The sequence below is a fragment of the Mytilus trossulus genome, chromosome 4, assembly GCF_036588685.1.
Source record: "Mytilus trossulus isolate FHL-02 chromosome 4, PNRI_Mtr1.1.1.hap1, whole genome shotgun sequence".
NCBI lineage: Eukaryota > Metazoa > Mollusca > Bivalvia > Mytilida > Mytilidae > Mytilus > Mytilus trossulus.
The window spans coordinates 92,393,747-92,410,971 of record NC_086376.1 but is presented as its reverse complement, the minus strand read 5'-3'; the positions used below and the strand labels follow the sequence as shown (position 1 = coordinate 92,410,971).

The window sequence follows — 17,225 nt, the reverse complement described above, 5'->3', positions numbered from 1 at the left end:
TTTTTTCTGGAATAGCCCTAATGTCTAAAACTTCTTTCTAAGAAATGATTTACTGTAACATAAAAAAAAGAAAAACATTCAAAGAGATATCAACCATGTAAACTACTTTAAAGGATTAAAGGATTCATATTTATGAATTGTTTACTGCACAAAATGATCAATTATTTACCAAACATTTCCTGATATATTTTCTCCTGACAGTTTCCATTCCCAAGCATTTTTGATGCAGGTAAATCAATAGGTAAATACTCATCTGAGAAACTTGCAATTATGTTCCAGTTTAAATACTTAAAATTTTTGTTTCAATTCATAAATCTCTTTGTGTATCAGTCTCCAGTACTCCTGTCAATCAATGTGGCCTGTGCTTGATTGGAATGAAACTATACAAATCGAATATCAATGGAAAACAATGAAGTCCATTTTAGGGTCAACTGTGAAGGTCACTGTTACTTCAAATTATGTTTGAAACATTCCTTGATGATGGTATCTAACTATGAATTGTAACACATTTTTACAGGTGAAAAATTACCAGTGTTTAAAAGTCATAAATTGATTGCGAAAAAAAAAGTGTTACAAACCAAAACCAATAGAAACACATTAAATATAAGAAGAAAACAAGGGAACAACAGGAACACCCAAGTGGAACAAAAACATACGCAAACAAGCATAGAAACAAACATAGAAACAAACTTTTTGATAACAATTGCCATATTCCTGACTTGGTACAGGACAGTTTAAGAAAAAATGGTTGGTTGAATCTGGTTTAATGGCATGCCAATCCTCCCACTTTATGACAATGTTAAAAAATATATCAATGTTTATTTGTCACACCAATCATAGTAGTATTTTGAACCCTTGAAATAAGAATGATTTTTGCCAATAAAGTTGCAGTTCATAGATTATCTGTCTAATGAATTATTGGGGTTCTTTGATATGCCAAATCTAACCATGTATTTAGATCCTTAATTTTTGGTCCTGTTTTCAAATTGGTCTACATTAAGGTCCAAAAGGTCCAAAATTAAACTTAGTTTGATTTTAACAAACATATAATTCTTGGGGTTCTTTGATATGCTGAATCAACATTGTACTTAGATTTTTGATAATGGGCCCAGTTTTCAAGTTGGTCCAAATTGGGGTCCAAAATTAAACTTTGTTTGATTTCAACAAAGAATGAATATATGGGGTTCTTGGATATACAGAATCTAACTATGTATTTAGATTTATGATATTTGGGCCCAGTTATCAAATTGGTCCACAGTGAGGTCTAAAAGGGTCCAAAATTGAACTTTTTATTTGGTTTAATCACAAATTGAATTCTTGGGGTTCTTTGATATGCTGAATCTAACCATGTATTTAGATTTTGGATATTGGATTACCTCAAAGGGATGGTAAGAATTGTCTTTGGGAGATATGGCTAAAACTGTTAAGGAATAAGCTGATAAAAGGGGGGGGGGGAGGGTTTCCAGGTTAATGGACAATTACTTAAGTACACAACATAATTCAAAAGCAGTGTAAGGCTGGTAATTGAAACTCATTTGAACATCTCACCTAAACTGCTTTTAAATTATGTATATTGGCAATTTGCCAAAAACATTTATTATTAATAAATTCCATTTGAATTTTGCCAATAACTTTAGTTTAATGAACTTCATTGGAAATTTGCCAATATGAAATGTTGCTGATGAAGTTTTTTTGTTTATCTCACCTAAACTGCTTTTAAATTATGTTCATTGGAAATTTGCCTATATAAAATGTTGCTGATGAAGCTTTTTTGTTTATTTTTAGCCATGATTATTATTCTTTGAAAATTGGAGTTATCTTTCTTTGTCCAGAATAGTACATGTAGTTGAATCAACTTAAATCAATGCTATATACAATATACAATTCAATATTCACTTTTTCTACCAACTGATAAATTGAAACAATCTTTGCCATTCAGTGATTACAAGCACTTTGATTACCATTCTAGGGTTATGCCTCTTTACAAGTGGAAATATTGAAGATTGTTTTCGTTTCTGTTCTTTGAACTTGAGTTTGTGTCAACTAAATTTAATGAACTGTTTATATAATTCTTAGTACCTCTGAACTCAGCTCAAGTTCAATTTTTAGCAGCTTCACTTTTACAGTTCTTGAGTTATGTCAATTTTAACGTAATATGCTAGTGGGGGTACATCTGTGTCTCTTTGGACACATTCCCCATTTATTTTTTTAGAAGTTACTATTAATTAAAATTAATTTTAACCATGACATTTTATATTTTAATATTTTATGATGTATTTAAATGATTATTTATTTTTGCAATCTCCATTAGAAATTTGTATTGAGAACATTTTTGGAATAAGGGAAAGGGGAGATGAAAAAAAATATTTGGGGGAGTCAATATTTTTAAGATTTCAGAAATAAAAAGAAAATTTCTTCAAACATTTTTTTGAGAGGATTAATATTCAACCGCAAAGTGAATTGCTTAAAAGCAAAAAAAAATATGTTTAAGTTCATTAGACCACATTCATTCCGTGTCATAAACCTATGCTGTGTCAACTATTTAATCACAATCAGAGCTGAGTCCAGCTTGAATGTTGTGTTAATACTTGCCCCAAGCGTTCAGGGTTAGACCTCTGTGGTCGTATAAAGCTGTGCCCTGCGGAGCATCTGGTTGATTAGTCGAAGTGCAATTAACTGGAAGCTTAGTACACATTATACCTATGGTATGATCTGATCTTTCTTAATTTAATGTCAAATTAGAGTTTTGACACCAATTTCACGGTCTACTGAACATAGAAAATTATCGTGCGAGTGAAGAATCCGTGTACTGTCTACGACATCAAGAACATTTATTCTGTTAATCATCATATTAATAAATTTTGAAGTATCTTATAGAAATAAAACGTTTAAAGCAGTTTAGATTAAGCGTATGCTTATCGACCATTTTGGCTACCAGATGTGATTAAATCAAGCACAAGCAAATTTAAAGACTGATAGTAATAAATCTAATGATCGTTTGCATAATTTTTATTTTCAGAAGTTTATATTTAATCTGTGTAGTAATTGTTCTATTTCCTGTTTAGCTGAACTTGATACATTGAAACAGACCCTGTTGCTGAACCAATAACCCACACTAAAGGCTGTCCATTTGGTGACTCGTTTGCGTTTATAATTCTGCAAATAGATAATAAATGAACAGAAGTATTATAAGTAAGCCAATCCATTATATTGTTGGAAAAAAACCTTGGTAGGCAAGACTTTATTCTAGGCTAATCAAAATCTCTTGGTGGTGGCTGAAGATCTGTGCTGTATTAGTTTGAAAGTTTTGGATTTTTTTTTCACCAGGAAATCGACGCTTTGATACATAACTGATCATGCGTTAAATGGCTCTTATGTTATACATGGTATTTTCATTGTCCACACGTTAACTAACATTCTGAATAGTCTCCTCGTAAGTGAACGTTGTAATGTTCACAAAACAGCACCTGCATACGGTATATATATATCTCCCAATTGATACGATATTCCAGTGCTTGCATTTGCTATCATGATTTTTTTGATAGAGGGTTGCTGCTCACAAGGAAGCTTTTAAACCAAGAGTTCCAAATGGGGAAGTTGAAATCATCCCTTCGTAAATTTTACGGACGCCATCACGAGTTGGTTGACCGTTATGGAATAACCGTTTCATAAATGATATCGGATATGCTCCTTACGTCGTAACTTCAATCCCCTTCCCTTTCATGAATGTGACCTACCGAATTATACTATTATTCTATTTACCGGATTTGTTATCACATAAGCATCACGACGGGTGCCACATGTGGAGCAGGATCTGCTTACCCTTCCGGAGCACCTGATATCACCCCTAGTTTTTGGTGCAGTTCGTGTTGTTTATTCTTTAGTTTTCTATTTATGTCATGTGTACTATTGTTTGCCTGTTTGTCTTTTTCATTTTCAGCCATTGCGTTGTCAGTTTATTTTAGATTTATGAGTTTGACTGTCCCTTTGGTATCTTTCGTCCCTCTTTTATCATCAGAAGTTCATCAGACCTTAGTAATTTTGTAGATTGATAAACAGTTTTGTATTTAGCCAATATTTGGATTGGTAGGCAGATGATTATATGCACTTACCCGATGTCTGTTATAATGCCGTCTCCAGCTTGTCCATTGGTGTACAATGTATTCCAAGGCTGATTGGTCATTCCTTCACGATGAACAGATTGATGTCTGGGTACCAGTAAGTCATCACTGTACATATGAATGAGTCCAGTTCTTGTACCTACGACTATTATTGGTAAATTATTTCCGTATAGACCACTTGCTACAGCAGTGGGCTCTGGGCCCTGAAAAAAAGATTAAGGAGTACGACTGTAGATGTTTGAAATATAAAAGAAAGTATGATAATTGGAGATGCTCTAGGAGGATACCCCTAAAGTCACAAGATCACAAAACAAACATTCTCACCTCAATTGTTCTTAAGCTCCCTAAAATATAATAGGTAACAGGTTCTTTAAAACAGACGTCAGGTTTGTTTGTTTTCAGTTTTCTTTGTCAGTAATATAAGACTCATTCCAATATATTTGACCTGTTTTTGTTATCCTTGCATATTCATTTGAATATCCTATGGTAAGCAAATGATTTCCATATGCTCACTTGCCAGGGTTTGAAACTGTCTTGTATAGTTATAAGAAATGCCAAATCGAATGACAAATGATTGGTAAAATACTTCTAAGATCTTCTTAAATCATTGATTGAAATAGGAAACACATTACAATCTTGACAAACTTGGCTTGCAACTTACATGATCGTCAGAACGCTGATCAACCTGTTGTAATGGCGATTGGTTTCCATTGTTGGCTTCCCCGTTGAACGTTGTTGGATAATTTTGGAATTCCTGAGTTTCTAATTCGTCTCCAGTATCAAACGCTAAAGACATTGTTTGAGTTTGCCACAGAGAGACACTGCGTCCTCCATAACCCATCACATTCTTTACTTGTCTTGATATAAAATCAAAGTGATCACTATATCTTACTTGCCATCTACCTGTAATGTTGAAGAGAAGGGGTGACATTAAAATCGAAGTGATCACTATATCTAACTTGCCATCTGCCTGTAATGTTGAAAAGAAGTGGTGGCATTAAAATCGAAGTGATCACTATATCTTACTTGCCATCTACCTTTAATGTTGAAGAGAAAGGGTGGCATTAAAATCAAAGTGATCACTATATCTTACTTGCCATCTACCTGTAATGTTGAAGAGAAGGGGTTACATTAAAATCGAAGTGATCACTATATCTTACTTGCCATCTACCTGTAATGTTGAAAAGAAGGAGTGGCATTAAAATCGAAGTGATCACTATATCTTACTTGCTATATACCTTTAATATTGAAGAGAAATGGTGGCATTAAAATCGAAGTGATCACTATATCTTACTTGCTATCTACCTGTAATGTTGAAAAGAATGGGTAACAAAATAATCAAAATTGATCTAGACTTTAAAAATATAAAAAAATACATTGAGATTGATGTTAATTGGCTCTTCTAATCTTGATTATTCTAAATGTATTGATTTTTTGTTGTAATATTTTGGAAAAATATCCGCAAGTAATCTTTTATTTGATCTGTAAAATCATTAATTTGATCTGTAAAATCATTTATTGATCTGTAAAACATAAGATTATTGGTTCCAATGTATCAAAGTGACAATAATAGAATGTATCGAACTTCATCCTCCTTATTTAGAATGTTCCCGAAAGTAGAAGAGAGGGGGAGGACAGGGGTAAGGGAGACAGGGAGAAAGGGGTAGGAGAAAGGAGAAAGAGGGTGGGAGAAAGGAGAAAGAGGGTATGAGTAGGAGAGGAAGGCTGGGAGAAAGGAGAAAAAGTTGGAGAAAGGAGAAAAAATAAAATATCTCTCCTTTTAAAAAATTATCTAATATTTCAAGAAAAAATATCTCAAAAGGAGATGTTTTATTCTAATGGAAGAAAGGAGAACGGGGGTAGGAGAAAGGAGAAGAGGGATGGGAGAAGGGAGAAGAGTACCCCCCTGTCCCCCCTCAGAAGATATCTAAAAAAATATTACACACTGATACGTAATTGATGCTATTGATTTATAGGTTAATTGTTTCCAGTAAAGGTAGCTAAGATATTTTCAAATTAAATTTGTGTTAAAAGTATTTTTTTTACAATTAAGAATTAATTGCTTTTTGTTGAAAAATATTGAATTATTTAACAACGCTGCATTATTTTATTTCTTACCAAGTTGTTGGTTGTTGCGTACTGCTGTTGACAATTCTGACGTGAACGATGATTCATCAAACTCTCCATCTAATCAAAAAATACAAAATGATTCATCTGCAATGTGGTTTAATATAAATAAGGCCGTTAGTTTCCTCGTTTGAATTGTTTTACATTGTCATTTCTGGACCTTTTATAGCTGACCATGTAGTAAGGGTTTTTCTCATTGTTGAAGGCCGTACGATGATCTATAGTTGTAAATTCGTGTGTTATTTTGGTCTCTTGCGGAATGTTGTCTCATTGACAATCATACCACATCTTTTTTTTCGGGGGAAATATAAGGGAACATAGTACATACATCAAGACTTTTAATATTCTAATTATTTCAACAGTTTCTCCCACACCAATTTAGACATAAAAAATATCGGAATTATGTAATAGAAAGCATTCTTTAATGGATGGATGCAGGTAAATTTCGTTGTTTATGTTTATACTATTAAAAACGACCTTTTAAAGAAAAAAATTACTCATCAGATTTGGAAAGTTGTAATTGTGTTAATTGTGTTTATATTTAGTATAAATAAAGGAAATATAAGGTTGATTTCAACTGCGACGTACCTACTATTTACTGTAACAGTGTTTAAAACAGAAGAACGAAAGTACTAACCACTAGCTATTGTTCTTGCTCGCCTCGACTCATCGAATGTATCACCTTGGACTGCGGCATATCTTTTGATGACTCCTTGGTTTGCTGATAGAACATATTCTTGGCCATTCAGTGTAACAGTATCAATGTCTGTAGCTTGGTACATTGAATATACAGGACGACGTACCAAATTTGCCCCTAAAAGTAAAAACAGGACTAATTTATCATCCCCTCTTCACTTCGCTGTTTTTTTTGGGGTTTTTGCTGAAATATTGATTCATTTATTTGATGATTCATAAACATTTAAATCAAACAAATTTTTTAGAAAAAATATTTCCCCTTACTTTTGAGGGTTTATGTTTGATTATATCCCGATCTTTTTCTTTGCATGTCAAAATACATTTGTCTTTAAGATATTCAATTTTTAAATATGTAGATAAGAGTCTTGTGAAATATTATGCAATTATGTTCTTAAAATTTCTCATATTATTTGGCAATAATAAACATGAAAAGTCTTCTGATTAATATTTTTTTGTTACAATGTATCTTTTATGTCTTTACCCGAGTAAAAGCCATGTAAGTACGTCATCGTAATATGCATATTTTAATTGAAGTAAAAATCCTACCTCCGTCCTGGTCACTGCAGTCTGTATTATAAAGCGTCCAATTTTTTATTCCAAGCGCAAAGATTTCATTTACCGAATAAGAGTTAATGTCTATTCTTGCAACTGCATTGTTTTCCTAAAAATTATAAATATATTTTACAGCTTTCTTTATTTGATTTGATTAAACTAAGTTAAAACAAAATCCGATTCATACGAGTATACGAAATCAGGGATCAATATTTTATTGATTGAGATTTAAATGCATGACTAATGTTATAAAATTTGCACAATCCAAAGCAAGCATATTCTCTCTCTTCGTCGCTGGGTGCATCTAAAAACATAAAAACTCTATTCGATATCTTTTTAACTTCACTTCATAACTTATTTGATATCTCTAATCAATTTAAAAAGTCTCACCAGTGACGCTCGAATAAAAAAAAAGATTAAAAAAGTCTAAGTCGAAGAGCAAGAAGGACCCAAAATTCCAAAAGATTTTGACAAAATCAGCTAAGGTAATCTATTCCTGGTATATAGCAACAATGACATGTTAACCCTAATTACGCTTGTCTTAAGTTTTGTGTCACTAGTACCTTGAAATAATGTGTTATATATCAGATATAATCTTATTAATTTTTACTTAAGTTATTAAACACGTTCTTGCCCAGACAAACACACTATTTATACTTAAGCAGTTATCAAGAGCTTGCACGTGAATCGTATTTTTAATTCTTAAACTTACAGGAAGAGAAACATAAGCGAATCGTTGATCGTTGCTTATGGTAACCTGGTCCGGCTCGAGATCGTCCGACATTTTGTTTATGACTCCAGCGTTATGGTTGCCCTGGTATACCCATCTCACTCCTTTGCTCTGGTATTCTGCTTCTCTTTAACATGTATCATGACGTTATTCATAGATATGGAATCAGAATAATTAATGATGCTTCCATATTATTTGTCTGTCTGTCTTTTATTTTTTTTAACCATATTGTTGTCAGTTTATTTTCAATCTATGAGTTTGACTGTCCCTCAGGTATTTTTCGTCCCTCTTCACCAAAGTGATGACAAGAACTCTACGCAAAACTCGCTTCACACTTTTTTTTCGAAAACGTTTTTTATAAAACAGTTGTAGTAGTGAAATAGAGAAGAGAAAAAAGCCTATTTTAAAATACAGTCAAAACTGCTTAAGAGTCCAGCTGTGTTAAAAGACCACCAATTTCAGATCCCTCTGTTGTACATTTCATATAAATTGAACCTGTATTAAAAGACCACATGTCTTAAGAGACCATGTTTTCCCTGAAGTAGTCTCTTCAAACAGGGTTGAATGTTTTATAATTATCGTATTTCACCTCTTACTTTAAGATTTATTAAAAAATGTTTACCTGCCACCTAAAAATCTCTCAAAATTAATTGTAACTAGTGCTGGTGTACCCAGATCGTTTCTCAGCAATATTGTTACTGTCCCTGGTGGATCAACAAACTGTTGGGCAACAGAATCCAAGTCACCCCGACCCTCGTTAGCAATAATCAGTTTTTGACAGTCACTTGTAAATGCCAGTCCTTTAGGGTCAACTCCAACTGAAACATAAAAAAAAAATATGTAGTAATTATAATAAAATAATGATCGAAAACAGCAGCCAAAGAATATCCGAATATCAACTTACACAAGAATATTTTCCTAAAAAAGACGAGGAACCGAGCTATTTTGTCCTTATTAAATTGTTTTCACTCGGATCTCCTGTCCTCCATGAATTATGTCCCTTTATTCCAACAAAACCTTCACAGATTTAGGTAATTGAAGCAAAATATCTAATTCCCCCTTCCCTTTTTATAGCTCATAAACCCTTGTAAATGAATGTAAATCAATGCCACTATTAAACTGCTGTAAAACTAGTTAAATAAACATAAATCACGTTGCCGTACAAGTAATTTCCTAACAGTGTATGTCACAAAAACTTGTCTGTACATAGGTACAAAACAATTCACAACAACATCAAAGGGTTATATCAACAAATTTAGCATAAAATGTTTTTTTATTGTTCTGCAACGTTTTCTCCTCTAAACTTAAAACTGTAACTAAGGTTTTTATATAATATTTTCAAACTACTACCTGGTTCTCTTCCAATGAGAACAAGCTGTGAGTCTCCACGACGAAAGGGCACAAACATCTCCACATGTCCTTCTTTAGTAGCGAGTGGTGACTCTAAAGATACAGCAACTGAATCTGGACAAACAGCAATATCATTGGCTCTTCCATTTTCTGTTGCACTAAATTCGTGCGTGTGGATTACTGATGGAGATGATGGGTTGCTTGCATCTATGATATGGAGTAGACGTGGTTCATTTGTCGCTGTTTGACTGCCTGCAATTGACAATACATTTCTTTAAAGATATACAGGAGAATTGCAAATATGTTTAAACAATGCATAACAAATGCCTTGACTATTTTGTGACCTAAACATATTAATTGCCTAATAAAGTAGATGTTAACACTTTTGAAGACCTCCCATTGTATCTATAAGAAACATACACATATATCACAGATGAGGGATTCATTGGTAAAAAAAAACCCACGACCACGTCAGATCTTAATTGTTGTGTTTGTCATACTAGCTATCAAAGGTTCCAGAATTATAATTTAAGACGCCAGACGCGCGGTTCGTCTCCATAAGACTACTCAGTGAAGCTCAGATCAAAATAATTATAAAGCCAAACAAGTACAATGTTAAGAGCTTTGAGTATCCAAAATTCCAAAAAGTTGAGCCAAATACGGCTAAAGTAATCGATGCCTGGGATAAGAAAATCCTTAGTTTTTCGAAAAATTCAAAGTTTTGTAAACAGGAAGTTTATAAAAATGACCATATAATTGATATTCGTGTCACCACCGAAGTGCTGACTACTGGGCTGGCGATACCTTCGAGGACGAAACGTCAACCAGCAGTGGCATCGACCCAGTGGATTGAATACTTAGTAGTTATCAAAGGTACCAGAATTATAATTCTAGACGCCAGACGCGCGTTTCGTCTCCATAAGACTACTCAGTGAAGCTCAGATCAAAATGATAATAAAGCCAAACAAGTACAAAGTTGAAGAGCATTGATAATCCAAAATTCCAAAAAGTTGTGCTAAATACGGCTAAGGTATGATAATATGATAGTCCATCGCATATCGGTTCAATTAGAATGGTGTTACGGTTTTATTCGAGATGATGGCTAGCGTAAAAGAACATTTTAAGTTTCAAGTCCTTAGTAGATGTATTGTATTTCGTCTGTAGTTATCGCCCCCTACGATGTTTAAATTAATGTATAAATGAAGACATTTTGGTATGCAATAAGGTCATGTTTTCTTTTGCAATGCGGTGAATAGCATGTGAACTCGGTCAAGCAAACCGAAATGGACCTTCAAAACCCCTTGAAACAATGCAAAGAAACCATAGTATCATGCTAAGTCCTTTAAATGTTTTAACAAGGAAAGTGTTGTAGAAACCGACTACAGTAGTTTATCTTATGTTTTGATTTTGAATCATTATGTTCAATTCGCTATATAAAAAAATCGAAAATTGTAAATCTGCAGGATAATATGATTAATTAACGTGTTATCAGGGCGCTTCACAGATTGACATTAGCTTGTATACATGTCTATTGTTGAAGGTAGTGAATATATATATATTTTGTGTAATACCTCTATTGGTTCACTCTATTAGTCTTTGTTAAATTAGCACTTTTCACAAAATGTGCAGAATTGATCTTTGTTTCAAATAAAGAAATATTTAGCATGTGTTAAGTTTATCCTTTCCAGTTATATATAAAAAAAAAAATTCACGTAACATTTCATTGCATATAAGAAAACAACCATCACTGGAAGTTTACCAATCAAATGTTCACCGCTTTTGTACCTGTGTGCAAGCTTTAGTAATCATGCCACCTCCAGTTTTCAAAATACAGAAACACCATATAAAAAATGATGGTGCTTAGAAACACACTAGATACATGTTTATGTCTCAGTCTAATTGTTTTACTGCAATGAAATGTAGGATTGATTTCCTATAACTCAAATTCAAGGGAATATTTGTCTTTTCAAATGCCACCGGATGTGACGTACGATATTTGGTGGTTGTACACCTTGTATGTAGTCCTTTGTAGCTCTTTTAAAACAGATTCAATACAAATTTACCTAAAACATAAAGAAGACGTTCCTGTGCATGATAAGCAGCCTGGTGAGCAGCATTTCTAAGCAATCCAAATCTGTTGTTAGTTGTGTACGGCAGCTTCGTATAACTTAATTTATTTAGGTTGAACTGACAGAATACTGCTGCTATGTGCAAAACGATCAGTATCAAGGTCTTCATTCTCTGCAGAATAAAAATAATTCCGATATCAATAAATATTATAGCAAGTTCACAACGATCACATCTAAATAGATAAAAAAGGAAAAAAAAACCCGTTAGCAATGGATAATTGATATTAATTAAACCTTCAAATTATAATTATATGTAACGAGACAAACTGAAAATCTGATTGTCGGTCACGGTAAATTATAACAAAATCTTCATGTTTATTAAGAATGTTTTATTAAGATACTGTTAAAATGTAAAAAGTTATAACTCGGTTACTCTTTTTTACACAATTTCATTTCTGCGATGTATATATCATTTCCATAGACAGGTCAAGTTAAAAAAGAATACAACAATGTGATATTTTTAAAAGAATTGCCTCAGTCCTAGTTTGAAACCCGGACTTGTTTTTTCTCAATCGATTTATGAATTTCGATCAGCGGTATACTACTCTTGTCTTTATTTATGATCTACAGGAAGAATCTATTAGTTCTTTCCACTGATTCACTTCGGGAATATGTACGTCAATTATGACAATCTTTACTGGATTGCCAGAGATAACACACTTGTTTTCCATTCGTCTGATATGTTTGAGCTTTTGAGTTTGCCATTCTGGAATTAAGGCTTTCCGTTGTAAAGTTTCCTTGGAGTTGAGTATCTGCGCTTTTCTACGTTTTCTATGTTGTTTTAACTTTCGTACCGAAGTCATCGAAGAAATATATGAATGTGATACAAGTCATAAAAATTGTGAAACAAACTAGGTCAATAAACAAAACAGCATAATAACATCATGTTTAAACATATTTCACAAAATATTTCGCGAGTAACATTTAAAAATGATTCATGTTGGCTTCTTAAGATGTTTATTAAGACCATACGACAATGCCAAACGAGGCAACGATTGAGTCCGGGATTAATCCAACTAAAACACCATAAAATCTATAACTATTATTTCAGTGAAAACTAAGTTGTGCATCACAGGTCTTTAAAAATAAGAAAAGAGCTACATCGAAAAAATAGGTTAATAAAATTTCGTATATAGCAATGTTTATAAAAAAATACATTTTAATAATCAATTCTTGTAACTTATATAAAAAATATGGGAGGGGGAATCAAATCCTTAAAAACAAATTGGTACCAACTGTCTTCAAACTTATAACAGACTACTTACTTGTTTTCAGTATCCACCTTTGGGTCAACAGGATAGCCGCAACAAGTGACCAAATTTCAAATGTTATCTGTTAATCAGGAATGACCGGTCTGAAGACATCACGAAAATCATCTTATGCAAGATTTGTCATTAGGTCAAGTAGGTGTAAGTTATAATATATGAACTAACAACCTTACAAATTGATATGAGTTGGGTTTCAAACTGTACTGTTATTCATATGAAATAAGGAAACATTTGAAATAAAGAATGTATATCATTAAAATGGATCTTATTTTTGTGAGTCATATATTTCGGATTTCTTTTCTTTCGAAAAGTTAAAATTAAATAAAAGAAATAAAAAATAAAAACGACGCGTTATAAACTTTATGCGACCTTAGCGCTTTTCTGCATTAATATTAATCAGGAACACTCAAAGCAACATATTTGAAAGACAACAATTAATAAGAACCGAAACAGTTGATTAACTATGTGACAAATAAACCCTATAAAATAGTCAAATCCATCAAAAGGATCCCAATCGAAATACAGATTAATTGGAAATGATTCTCTAAATATTCATCTACTAGTATAAATATATGTTAGACCAATAAAGGTAACAGTAGTATACCACTGTTTGAAATTCATGAATCGATAGAGAAAAACACCAAATCCGGGTTACAAACTAAAACTGAGGAAAACATATCAAATATAAGAGGAGATTTCAAACAGGGCATACAAAAATGGTGGATTGAACCTGGTTTTGTGGCTAGCAAAAACTCCCGATTTTATGACAATGTTAAATATAACATACAAATGTCAACATTACATGACAGGACTACAATACAAATAAATGGGAGAACATATAGGACAGAGAAACATACGAATAAAAGCTACAAAAAAGATAACATGTTCATAATTCAATACATCAGACGTGCGATTCGTCCCAACAGAACTAACCAGAGACCTTCAAATAAAAAGTTCGAAAGCTAAAACAATTACAAAGTTGAAGAGCATCGAGGACCAAAAGTTTGGCAGTATATTATCAGAAGTAATAATGCATTCGAACATAACTGTATGTACACAAAACACAATGCACAATCAAATGGGCAACAACTGACAAATATATATAAAATTTAGTTCTGGTATCTATGATGAGTTTATTTACAACCACTGGTCGATGTCACTGCGGGTGGTGATTTATTTAACCGAAGGTTAAGACACTTTTAAGAAATTTGGATCTCTATGCTCTTCTTCTTCGTACTTTATTTGGCTGTTTTCAACTTTTTGGGATTCGAGCTTCCCTGATGAGTCTTTTGTAAACGTAACGCGCGTCTGGCGTATATGTGAAATTTAGTCCTTGTATCTATGATGAGTTTATTTACAACCACTGGGTCGATGCCACTGCTGGTTCAGATTTATTTCCCCGATGGTATCACAAGCCCAGCAGTCAGCACTTTTTGTGCTGACATGAATTATCATTGATATTGTTATATTTATAAATTAACTGTTTAAAAAATTAGAATTTTTTGAAATACTAAGGCTTTTCTACCTCAATAGATATAGGAAGATGTGGTGTGAGTGCCAATGAGACAACTCTCCATCCAAAAAACAATTTAAAAATTAAACCATTATAGGTTAAAGTACGGCCTTCAACACGGAGCCTTGGCTCACACCGAACAACAAGCTATAAAGGGCCCCAAAATTACTAGTGTAAAACCATTCAAACGGGAAAACCAACGGTCTAATCTATATAAACAAAACGAGAAACGAGAAACACGTATATATTACATAAACAAACGACAACTACTGTACATCAGATTCCTGACTTAGGACAGGTGCAAACATTTGCAGCGGGATTAAACGTTTTAATGGGCCCAAACCTTCTCCCTTTTTCTGAAACAATAGCATAACATCACAACATATAAAAACATACGATAAAATATCAATTAGCAGACTTAACTCAATCAAAAAACGTATGATTACACAAAGAACGAATAAATTTGATCTGCGATATCTGAATACAAATGCACAGTTAATTAAATATTAGAGACAAACAGTCATGACCAAAAGGCTATCAAACAAATTCAAACACACTGAGAAATATTTAACCAATCAATGTGCACTTTAGAAAAAAACCGGTTTTTTATAATCTTGAAGTTTATACAAATGTTGTAAGAATAAGTGAAAAATTGAAAATATTACAAATAATCAAAGCTGGTATACAGCCAAGATCCATATAAATAAAAAATGACAAAAAAGCATTATAAACAGTATCAACAGGTCGAATTAACAAGAAAATACGATTTGAGAGTACTCGCAGTTACTGACAGCTAGTTAAAAGCCAAAACCAATTAATAGTAAAAAATCATGCATCAGAGACTAAAATCGACTAAAACACATCACAGGGATTTAGTATTTTAACGTCATTAATAGTCAAAGAAGACATGACTTGTGCAATGCCAAAAATAAATGTATCGACAGGTAGTAGTATAGTGAAGAGCGACTTCTATAGAAATAAAAGTTAACGTGGCTGTGTCCCCTATACATCTCGCCTCAAAAGATAATGAAATTTAGTTATGTTTTAATTTGCTAATGACAAAATCAATATTAGTGCCAATGTGAACTATATTCAGAGATCTAATTATAATATTGGTACGATAACCCTTACTTATAAGTTTGTTTAAAGGTTCGATGAGTTTACAAGGATCACATAGTGATTTCCTCGCTTTAAGTACAATATTACCATAAAATTTAGGATGAGAAATACCATTTTTAATAAGCTTTCTACAGGTATAGCCAAATTTACTAATCAAATCTTTGTATCTATGAAAGAATTTAGTAAAAGTTTTAAGTAATTTATGGTATCGAAATCCCTGACACAACAATTTACCAGTGATGCATTGATTACGTTCGTTAAAATCTATGACATCAGAACACACACGGGCAAACCGAACGAGTTGCGATATATAAACACCGTATGATGGAGCCAAAGGCACATCGCCGTCTAAAAAAGGAAAATTAACAATAGGAAATGAAAAATCGTCTCTTTTGTCGTAAATTTTAGTGTGAAGTTTCCCGTTTGAAATTGAAATGTCTAAATCTAGAAAAGGACAACTGCTGCTGTTTATGTTAGATTTAGTTAAAGTAAGTTCGTTTGGGTAAATTTCTGAAGTATATTTAGAGAACTCTGGATTATTCAACGAAAAAATATCATCCAGATAACGGTAGGTATTTTTGAATGTATCAACCAAATGTAACAATGATGGGTCTTTACTGAGTTTGGTCATAAACTGAGATTCATAGCAATATAGAAATAAATCTGCTATTAAAGGGGCACAGTTGGTGCCCATAGGAATACCTACTACCTGACGATACACTTTATCGCCGAAACGTACATAAATGTTATCAAGCAAAAAGTTTAAAGCTTCAATCATATCCTCACATTTCCAGTAAGTGTATCTAGCATACTTTCCTTTTTCGTTACAGAAAAAGGCCTTAAACGAGTTACAGCAAATAAAATTACAATGAGATTTTTCGAAAGACCATTTTATCAAATACAAAAACTTTTTCTTTATAAGATTGTGTGGAAGTGTAGTGTACAGAGTAGAAAAATCATAACTGTCAACAGAATTGTAAGGACCATTGAAAGCATGTATTTTATCTAAAACCTCTAAAGAATTTTTAACACTCCAAAAATAATTAATACCATTATTTTCATAAGCTTTATTACAAAAGTTAATAACCAGTTCTTTGATAGTAGTAAGGGAGGTTGTTAGAAGCACTGATAGATTAGTAGTAGAACACTTACTCGAAGCGGAGATGAAACGGAATTTAAATGGTTTTTTGTGTAATTTCGGTAACCAGTACATGGTAGGGACTTTCAAATGTTCGGAAGATGCTTTAAGCTGGGCAGTGGCAGTGGTATGCTTGTTAACGATTTGACTCTCTGTGGTACGCACTGACCTGAATGTAGAGGAATTTATTATTTCGTTTTGAAGAACTTTCGTGTAGTATATGCGTCACACCACCACTACATTATTTGCTGCCTTGTCTGCCGGTACGAACACAAACCGCTCTGCGAGTACCTTGAGTTTGTTTTTTATTCTAGAAATGGGTATATCATGGTTCCTATTATTAATTTCAGAATTGTTTTCTAAATGAGATATTCGAATATCAACAGTATTCATAATTTTATTCAAATAACTGTCTAAAGATTTTTTATCGGATTTTTCACGTTTGCACCAATTTTTACAATAGGCAGACAGAGCGTCTTTAA

At 32.8% G+C, this 17,225-nt stretch overlaps 1 protein-coding gene across 1 annotated transcript; it reads right to left on the bottom strand.

Moving 5' to 3' along the window:
- Window positions 1-2,993: 2,993 nt before the first annotated feature.
- Window positions 2,994-13,072, bottom strand: LOC134716315 (mesenchyme-specific cell surface glycoprotein-like). The gene is made up of 11 exons (XM_063579217.1): window positions 12,971-13,072; window positions 11,640-11,817; window positions 9,577-9,828; window positions 8,849-9,044; window positions 8,209-8,353; window positions 7,491-7,605; window positions 6,886-7,062; window positions 6,240-6,308; window positions 4,783-5,024; window positions 4,113-4,324; window positions 2,994-3,156 (listed from the first exon to the last, which is right to left on the bottom strand). Exons 2-11 carry the CDS (start codon window positions 11,812-11,814, stop codon window positions 3,051-3,053), a joined length of 1,689 nt encoding a protein of 562 aa, XP_063435287.1. The 5' UTR covers window positions 11,815-11,817; window positions 12,971-13,072; the 3' UTR covers window positions 2,994-3,050.
- Between the last annotated feature and the right edge of the window lie 4,153 nt (window positions 13,073-17,225).

What these genes read in the sequence shown, in the direction of transcription:
- LOC134716315 (XM_063579217.1), bottom strand. Translation starts at nt 11,814, where the DNA reads ATGAAGACCTTGATACTGATCGTTTTGCACATAGCAGCAGTATTCTGT. An exon ending in TCGCTTATGTTTCTCTTCCT is followed by an intron (nt 7,606 to 8,208) that starts GTAAGTTTAAGA and finishes TATAATTTTTAG; the next exon opens with GAAAACAATGCAGTTGCAAG. An exon ending in ATCAGCGTTCTGACGATCAT is followed by an intron (nt 4,325 to 4,782) that starts GTAAGTTGCAAG and finishes TCTTTTTTTCAG; the next exon opens with GGCCCAGAGCCCACTGCTGT.